This window comes from Neopelma chrysocephalum, unplaced genomic scaffold, assembly GCF_003984885.1.
Source record: "Neopelma chrysocephalum unplaced genomic scaffold, ASM398488v2 Primary Assembly neopelma1_22, whole genome shotgun sequence".
Taxonomy (NCBI): domain Eukaryota; kingdom Metazoa; phylum Chordata; class Aves; order Passeriformes; family Pipridae; genus Neopelma; species Neopelma chrysocephalum.
In genome coordinates this window covers 6,082,375-6,091,861 of record NW_020897689.1, presented here as the reverse complement: position 1 = coordinate 6,091,861, position 9,487 = coordinate 6,082,375, and the positions used below count along the sequence as shown (strand labels likewise).

Below are 9,487 nucleotides of genomic sequence, written 5' to 3'. Positions count from 1 at the left end.
CTTCTTCTCTGATTTCTCCAAAATTTGAGACTGAGGCATCTTCTTTTACTGCTTAGCAATTCTACTCCACGATGAGAACATTCTAGTTATATTCCCATTCCATAAAGTCATCTGTTTTTCTGGTGGTCTAAGTGGTGGTGTTTTTCTTTTTCTTTTTTCCTCCCATCTAGGTACTGCTATGTGGATATTTGTTAGCAATGACTGATGTGGAATCTACATATGCAGACTTTATTGCTTCAGGAAGAACAGGTAGAAGAAATGCGTTACATGACATACTTGTGTCCTCTCCAGGTGGGAACTCTAGTGAACTAGCCTTAAAGTTATCAGAGCTTGATATAAACAAAGCAGGTGAGTACATTATGACATTTCATTACATTTATTTAAAACTGAAGTGCATGGTTTATGTGCATGCATTATTCCCTTGACCCTTAGCAGCAAAAATTTTTTTTTTCTAATCAGCAGGGGTTGCCTACAATAAGAATCCCAGATTTCATAAATGGTTATTTGCAAGTAAAACATGTCACTGAAAAAAGAAAAGTCATTCTTCAGTGAGTACCTAGTGTCAGGGTCCATGTCAGAATAAATTTTATGGGAAGTATAGAGAAGAAAATAGGGAACTCTTCATTAAAACCCAAGTCTTTATAATATCCTTTAATGGAAGGTATCTGGTTTGAAGCCTATAGGAGAAGCCATGTGTCTGTTTGAAAAGTTGTTGTGAAATTAATTTTTTTGAGCTGCCAAAGGACAGAGCAATAGCAATGCATTGTTGTTTGTTTTACCTGGGTCTTTTTTTCTGAGTAAATTGTCTCTTTCTCCTCTCTGCTAATAGTTTGTCCTTCTTCTAAGGTGATAAGTAGCTATGCAATCCTAAATCTTACTTTGCCTTTGATATTACCAAAATTTTAAAAGGGTTGTGCACCTTTAGTGGAGAAAAAGGGGGGAAAGTAGACCTTATATTAAAAAAGTAATATGACTGTATAATGATTTTCATGTTACACGGGTGGGGGTTAATGAATGTATCTTATGGATATTAAAAAGCCCTTTTCAGATCTTAAGGAAGAGGTGTTTTGCTTATTTTAGTAACAGCAGAAGAAAATGAATGCAGCAAAGAAGAAACTGTTGATAAGCAGCTGCCCTGTTTGTGCACATTCTTCTCTCAAAGACAGCAAGAGTTCTGAGAGGCAGACTCTTCACAGGACAGTCAGATGTAGGCAGCGTGATATTCAGGTGGTTGTAGTGCTGTTTTAAGTGAGGGATTCTTTTTTGGCTTTTGGACTAGTGTACATCCTACGTCATTCCTTCTGCAGTTGCCAGTTTGGGACCTATAGATTCTAGATGCATGCAATTCTAGCTGGGCAGGGCGTGCAATTCTAGCTGGGCAGGGTCTTTAGTTTTTTTGATTTAAAAAGAAAAGCTTTATTAGTATGTGGGTCGGTGTGTCTATTTATTTTAATGTGGGGATAGGTGTACAATGTTGGAAAAATAGAAAGTAGGTGCCATTTGAAATGCATAATACCAACCTTCCTTCTTGCTTTAATTTCCTCCAGTCTCAAACTTACAGTTATCAAAATTGTCTTTGATCTTGTCTATTTAGAAGATATAAACAATCCCTAATTTTAAGTTAAGCTGCAAAGTGGTTATAAGCCAGAACTGTGTTCTCTTGTAAGCTGTAAAAAGGATGTGACTTTGTGCCTGTAACATATGTTGATATGCACTTGCTACCTGCAGTTTGCTCTGTAGTGATAAGAATGGTTTAAATAACTGTTAGCCTAATTTTAATACATAAATTGGGAGTCTGTTTAGTTCTTGGAGATCCCTTTTGCAGCCTGGGTAACTTAATCATTGCAAAAAAATGTACAAAGTTGCTCATAAAATTACCTTAGGTAGTAGAAACACAGAAATTCCTACATACTTCTTCAGGAGGTTATGCAGTTGCAATTAGATATAATGAAAATGTATTTAAATTTTGTATTATTAGTACACCTAGGTGCCAAGTAAAAGCCTCCAAACCAAAAATATTGAAAAAGATATTGTCTAACCTAGCATTCATGTGAGTATTAATGTTTTACCCCATCATGTCTTTCCAAACCAAGAGAGGCTAACAAATATTTTGCATGCCAAATCCTAGTTCAGAATATATTAGTGCTTGTGGGATGCATATATGTATCACACCTGACAGGATTAAGAGGAAAGCACGTGTTTGGGGGTTATATCTTATTTCTTTCAAGGTGCATGTCAAACAATTTATGCTAAGTACTACCTAATTATATAAATATAGACATCCAGATTTGATTCTTTCCTTTTCTTTTTCTTTTTTTCTTATCACAGCTACACACATTTTCTTGCAAAACTGCAAGTACATTTCCTTTCAACTGCATGGAGTAATGGCAGAGTAGGATAATGCAGATGTTAAAGGAAAAGAAGGTGGTTGTAAAACATATGTAAATTAAATTACCCAAGCATGTTTAGTACATTCACTTTGAAAATCCTGCAGATACATATTCCTGTAAAATACCAGAACGGCTTTGAATGGCACTAGGCAGTGAGGCCTTGTTCAAAACCACGTATTTGTCATGCAATAATTGATACCTGAAGTGAGTGTTAGTTAATCCCCTCATCAATGAGCTGACGACAGATAATAAGGAATTTACTTGTAATACTTATGTATAATAAGTATAATTACTGTATAATACTCTCCCTTCAAAACAGCTGTCCTAGTTTTCTTTGTCCATAACAAGCTAACAACCTGCTATTATCTATGAAATGGACATATTTACCAACCTCAAAATACAGGTTCCAAGTACTCTGTGTCAACATATTTTATCTAAATTTAGTAAAAGCAACACTAGGTGCATCTGGTAAGTACTGCAACAGAAATTATAAGAAAGAAGGCAAAAGAAAGATTTTAGTAAAAAAATCAGCAGCCTGCTCAACACTCTCAAGATAACCAGTGCAATCCAAAAACCCTGGTATTTAGATCATCTTACCAGCGATTATAGCTAAATGAAGCAGTAAGGAGACACTACAGTGAAGAGCAAGGACCAGTCTCTGCGGATCTAATCTCTAAAACAAACTGCTCGTTTTCTAGGTGCTACAGAACAGTAGTGGAAAGGACACTTTCTTGTAAAAGTTGTAGTGGTCCAACCATCTACAAAAAACGGGGATAATAGTGTGTTGAAGTCATACAGAACTGCAATGAAGGACTGATTGTAGAAAACTGTAATTAAAAGTGATTTTAATTCATGGTAGAAATGTTTTAGGTGTAAGCATGGGAAACAATGATGAACACTGTAGAGACAGTTGCATTACAGGAAGAAAAATCAGTTAAAAGCTGCACATTAGCGGGACTGGTAACTGTTGCCAGCTTACCACCTCACACAACTGTATGGTGACTTGGAATATTGTATTACTTGGTTTTCTTTCTTTTTTTAATATGTCCTGCTGGTTTCAAAATGCTGTGTAAGAATTGCAATCTTACTCTAAAGACCTTAGAACCATCATATTTTAAGGGAAGAATAGTTTAAGAGTGTGCTTTGGCAATTTTGGGATTCTCCAAACTTAGAAGCAAATTTATTTCTGTAAACATGTGTTATAGCCTTTAGTGGAAGAGCTCTACCAGCGGAATGAAGAGGTATGTAGTACCAAGACAGTGTATTATAGATTAAATGGATTTAAACTAATGAGTTTTTTCAGTGAGTTGAGAAGAATCTTTTAAGAAGTGGTACATCAGAACCTTAGTGCTCCTTCTCTGAATCTTTGTGCTCTATGTTTAACATGTAGATAGTGAAATGTTTAGCCTTTGTGTCCAGGATGATTTTTCTTTTAAACACAAATACCTTGCAAAGTTTTTGTTTAGTTGGTTGATTGGTTGGTTTTAGTTTTGGTTTTGGTTTGGTTTTTTTTCAAGAAGAATTCTTCCAGGAAAGTGTGGCTTGCCCAGCTAGCATAAGGGATATTAAAGACTTCCTAGTAGTCAGAATAAATGGAGGACAGAGCAGGCAAAAAAGGAACAAAACTCCACGATTCCACTCATCTGGACTTTTGCAGTATCAGAACAAATGTAGGAGGCTTTGTAGAAAGTGATTGGACAACTTGGGCAAAAGGGATTTCTATCCAAAAGTAAACAATTGCACGTAGATCCATCCTGATGGAATCCTTTCTAATTTGAGAGATGAAACTGAGAAATCATTTTCTGAGAAAGTGCCTTGCAAAACAAATGTTCATTCATTACTCAATCCATAATGAACAGAATAAACCTCACTGTTTCATAGGTTAATCAACTTCCCATACAACTTTTCATCAGGTTGAATTTGATAATTCACGGTACCTTCTGAGGCATTTTCCTGCCTAAAATACTCGTTCATGCACAAAACACTGCTCTCATGTCTAAGCTATTGACAATGTTCTTTACAATGCAAAGAACTTTTTTCCATTAGCAATGTGCCCCTTCTTCTAAACAGAAAAGAGAACATGTTTGTTGCTTATTTCTATAAACAGAAATAAAACTGCAGATGTACAGTGTGATCTGAAATGAGGAAACAATAAATATCTGCATTGATAACCCTACTTTTTTTCTAGAGATCTATAGATTAACAATAAGAGGCACTACTACCTCTGTTTAGACATCTTTACAACCTAGCCATGGAATTTTCTTCTCATAACTACTCTGTCGAGCCAGTTCAGTACAAATTGCTCAGAATCCTTACAAGATACAAGAAACAATGTATTATTCCTTGTACGCAGGATGTATTCTGTTCCTCACATTGTTCTGAGGTTTGCAGTGAGACAGCTGGATTGAATGCTGGGACGTGGTGCTGAAAACAGACACACAGAACAAATAGAGCTTTAACAAGCTATTGCTTTTATTGAAGTTGCATGTTTTTATAGCAAACTCTGTTCAGACTTGGTGCAATGAGTTTTTTTTCTCTTATACTGTCATAGTATGATAGTAAATAAATTTTCAGAAATACTCTACCGTTTTTGTTAAATTCTTTAATTTCTAACTACTTTAGGTCTTTACTAAAAATAATACTGGCAATTGTAACTAGGAATTTGCTTCTCAAGAGACACCTTCAAAAACAAAGTATGGCTATCTTAGTAGTAAAGGGTTTCATGTTTCAGATTCAATTTCTTTTTACTTTGCTTTTGGAAACTGATGGATGAGTAATCAGGGTTCTGGAAGCAAGACCTCTTTATTTTAGGGTGGATTACTCATCCTTTTCTTCTGTGTTATAGAAGGAGAAGGAGATGCACAACGAAATCCAAGTGAGCAGACCGGGGAGGCCCAAGGGGAGGCAGCAAAGCAAGAAAGCTGACATCCGACTTTGACCAAGTGGAGCAGCTGCTGGATGTTTTCAGACTACAAGAGTGTGCAGGAACAAATTTGTTTCCATGAGAAAGCTGTTAGAAAAGAAAGTGCATGTGTCTTCACTGCTGGAACCCACTCAAGACAATGCTAAAAAGGGGGGTACAAGCTGTGACAGAAGACAGAATCTCTACCTCTGTCATTAGCAATGGTTGAACACGTATTGAGTTTTTGGGATAGTGTCATCAGATCCCTTCATAATGACTCGATGGGAGCACTTTTAGAAAGTAGAACAGGTAAATCTTGTAGCAAATGGCCTTTGAAACGTCAGAGGATCTAATTCTGTATCTTAAGCAAAGGCTTGTGTGATCCTCAGTTTAAAATTCTCTGGCCAAAGTGTTTGCCCATTATAAGAACTGTAAAGAAAGCACTGTTTTTAGAACTTTGCATCTGTTTTACAGCTCTGTTATTTACAATGGTTTTTGTATTGTACAACTTAGATGCTCCACACTGCCCCTTCTCAACTGCTTATGAAGAATATTTCTGTTACTGTGAATTTTTCTACCACATGTTTTGAAAGGGCTCTTTTTTTGCATAAGGTGGTGATGTGCACATGATAGATCTAAACGTCAACTGCTAAATTGATTATGCCTAAACCTAAATGACTCAGCAACACTCTGATTTGTTACTAGATGAGCCTTCAAAACGATTTGTTAATGTGAATACTTGAGCGCGTGTTGTGTCCTTGGTACAGTTTTGCCACTCACCTGTAGTTAGTTGCATATCAGAGACTCAAATTAAATCTTTTATGTTATTCTTCCCCATTTTTCTAATTTTACTTCCAATTTCTTAATCTTTTCTGAGATATTTTTTTAAAATGTTAGTCCAAGCATTTTATTGTTATGGTAGTTTTAAGAATACATTTATAACATTGTATGGGTTAAAATTCAAACAAATTCCATGGTGCTAGAGGTTTTTTTGGTTCACATTGTTTAAGATGGGCCTTGTTTACACATGAGAAAATAACTGGCATATGTTATTGCCAGTTACGTATTCTGAAATGAGTTTTAAAATGCAGGATAGTCCAACTTTGAAACATGGGCTGGATCCAGCCAGGGGACAATTTTTACTATTCCTTGTCTTTGCCTCAGTGGATCAGGCTGTTGAGTTTGCCCAGCCAGTCACCTGTTACTGATGCACCAGCACAGCCAAGTGCTAGAATCCACTACCACAGGCTTTCAGCTTGGAATTGGGAAGGGAAGTGAGAGACTTGGCATCTAGCACCCAAAAGACTAGATTTTTTTCCCATTTCAGCTATTCCAAAATGAAAGTCCAAACTGGACCTTCATCAAAATACCAGGATAGTTTGTCCATCCAGGACATAACTTAAAATATCTACAATTTAATAACCTGTTCTGCAGTAGCTATTGCTTATTGCTTTTCTTCCCCCCATCCTGCCCCAATGAACAAGGCCATACATGAGGCTGAATGCTGCAAAAGGGGGCAGCCACACCTCTGTGTGACTAAGGTGAGTGAAGAGAGTGACTGATAGTAAACCATGGCAATCACACAAGCACCAATCACAAGGTCAGAAGATTTGTTTTCTTTTATTAACAGGAGGTGATGTCACTTTCTTTATATATAGTATATATATTATATATATTTTTGTGTTGTTGGTTTCAAATGTTATGCACTTTTTAATGTTTGTAAACTTTTACTAATGAATAGTGTGATTGCTTCCTGAATATATTAATCATCAGTTGACGAAACATCTTTGTGGCCACAGCTGTTTGTTTCTACCATATGTATCATAGTACTTGTCACCTGAAAATCTTTTGTGAGATATGTGGAGAAAAAAAAAAAACACTTCTGATCAGTATTATGAGATCATTTATTAGTGTTAATAAAAAACAAGCCAGCAGTGCGCTTGTGGCTCATTAGTGTAATATTAATTCTCACCTTTTAGTGTTTGGAAGCTGAATGCCTTGCTTCTTACTAGCTGTCAAATGCCCTATCTTGTTGGTAACAGAAGTAGTCCATTTGCTTTGAAAACACTGTTACCCTTAAAATAATTATTTATTCATTTGTTTCACTTGGTGTTCCTTTCAAACTTAACACGTTATTATTGATCTTTTTTTTTAGTTGTTTCTCCCCTTTTGCTCTTGCATCATGTCTTCAGGCTGAACTGGTTGCCCCTTTGTCATGGACTACTTACTGTCAATCTAGCACAAACTCCAGCAGAAAATAAGATTCCAGAGTTTTTCTGTAGTGTTACTTTATTGATGATCCATGAAGCATCATCAATAAAATATTGTGGAAAAAGGCAATAGTGAAATAAGTATTTACAGTACATTAAAGTGATGGTTTTCCTTATTTTCCTTCAGTGGTTTATTTCAGTACTCTTTCCCTCTTAATTCTTTTGTGTTTTAAATAAAATTAATTTCAGCCTTTCCTCTCTATTTTGTACCTGTTTCTTCTATTTCTCATCCCATTTTCTATTGTTTTTAAAGAAATCATGGAGGCCTCTGCTGGTTTTTGAAACACATCTCTTTGTGATGGAAAATAGCACTGCTAATTTTAGTAGAGTAAATGGCTGTTTATGTTCCTCTTCCCCCAAGTGTATGAGTGCTTTATCACTTGAACTCTGCTTGCTTTCTTAATTTGGGGTATTTCTGTAGCATCTATAAACAGGCCTCACTTAATGTAAACATATGGTTAGTCTGTGCCAAGTCACAGCACTGTATCTTGAGTATAATTATTACCAAATCAATTACAGAAGAAGTAGTTGAAGTATACTCACACCTTTGCTTCTGTATAATTCTCTGTAATATAACAGGGGCACTGGTGGCAGAACTGGACTTTGACTGGGTTATTTTTCCTTTTGCCAGTTATCTTTTTCAGTGAGTCTGACACTCTGGCTTCTGTTCCAGTGTCGTCTTCATATTGTATTGTTTTCATGATGAGTAAGTACTTAAATGTTTTTTTAATCCATGATTATCTTAGAAAGATCTTCCCAAAAATCTGTATAAATTCAACAATGTTAGGTGTGGAATATCAGCATAATATAATACTCCTTAAAGGTTTGGCTTTGGTGGGATGGTGGTGCGTTTGGGGTTTTTTTGTTTTACTGTCTCTTTAGATGGATGTTTTTGGTGCTTCCTTCACCCCACAGGACCATCACTTAAAAAGTCTCTATACTCTTGTTCTTTTGTTCATAGTAAAGTCTATGAATATGTCTGCAAGCATTCCACTTGCAGGGTTTAGGTTACCTGTCCACTTGAAACACACACATTTTAGAACTAGAATTGGACAGAGATATTGGCATTTCTTCTGCTTATTTCCATTAATGTTGGCCGTGTGCTTCAAAAACCACATGTTAAAAGACAGCAGCAAGCACGCACATACTGTTACTTCATCAAACCATAATTTTAAGCCAAAAGTTCACCATGACCTTCCATACAAAAATTAATATATAAATAAATATGAAAAAAGTCAGTATACTGATTGCTACTTGGCTGTGTAATTTCCCTTGCCATGTTTTTTTCCCCACAATTTTGAAGTGGTAAAAAGTGTATCCTGGTATGACTACAAATGGATAATTATCTGGTGCTCAGAAGGAGCAACTACCAAAGTGGTTAAGCTGGACCTTCTACAGTATTAATGCCTTTCTCAGCTAAACTGAAGAATTTCAGGTGTGCTTAATGTTTGTGTTTTATGTTTCAGAAATACCAGTAAATTTTCTGCAAAGGAAACACTGAGAGCTGCTGTTGAGACTGAGCACAGTACAGTAACCTCAGCTTTGGCAGTTTGCCTTACCTCAGCAGTGTTGAACTGCTGTGTTTTTGTCCTGACTTGTTTATTTGTTTTGCTTTGCCTCTCTTTCTGACTGGTTTATTTTCTGTTCTATTCTCCCCTCATGTAAAACAATACCCTAGAAGTATATGGATGTGGAGTACTGTATTTCTGTATATTTGAGTGACTTAAGTCTTGTAGTGGAAAGGTTGTTTCACTTAATCTTTTTGACCAATGCACAAAGGGGGGTCTGTTCCAAAATTCTCACTGTGACAGAAGCAAAATAGCCAAGAAGGAAGTGTGAATTCAAGAAGATAGGACAGCAATATAAGGAAGATATCTTTTCTTAATAGTAAGGCAGGTGGGGCCCAGTACAGAAAATAGCTTTCT

At 36.2% G+C, this 9,487-nt stretch overlaps 1 protein-coding gene across 1 annotated transcript in view; it reads left to right on the top strand.

The window, feature by feature from the left end:
- The window catches only part of PKIA (cAMP-dependent protein kinase inhibitor alpha), a 44,417-nt gene extending 36,653 nt beyond the window's left edge, over window positions 1-7,764 (top strand). Inside the window, exons 2-3 of the mRNA XM_027690499.1 lie at window positions 171-348; window positions 5,236-7,764. Of these exons, the coding sequence (XP_027546300.1) occupies window positions 198-348; window positions 5,236-5,315 (231 nt within the window). The 5' untranslated portion in view covers window positions 171-197 and the 3' untranslated portion in view covers window positions 5,316-7,764. The remainder of the gene's footprint in view (window positions 1-170; window positions 349-5,235) is intronic.
- The last annotated feature ends 1,723 nt before the right edge of the window (window positions 7,765-9,487 follow it).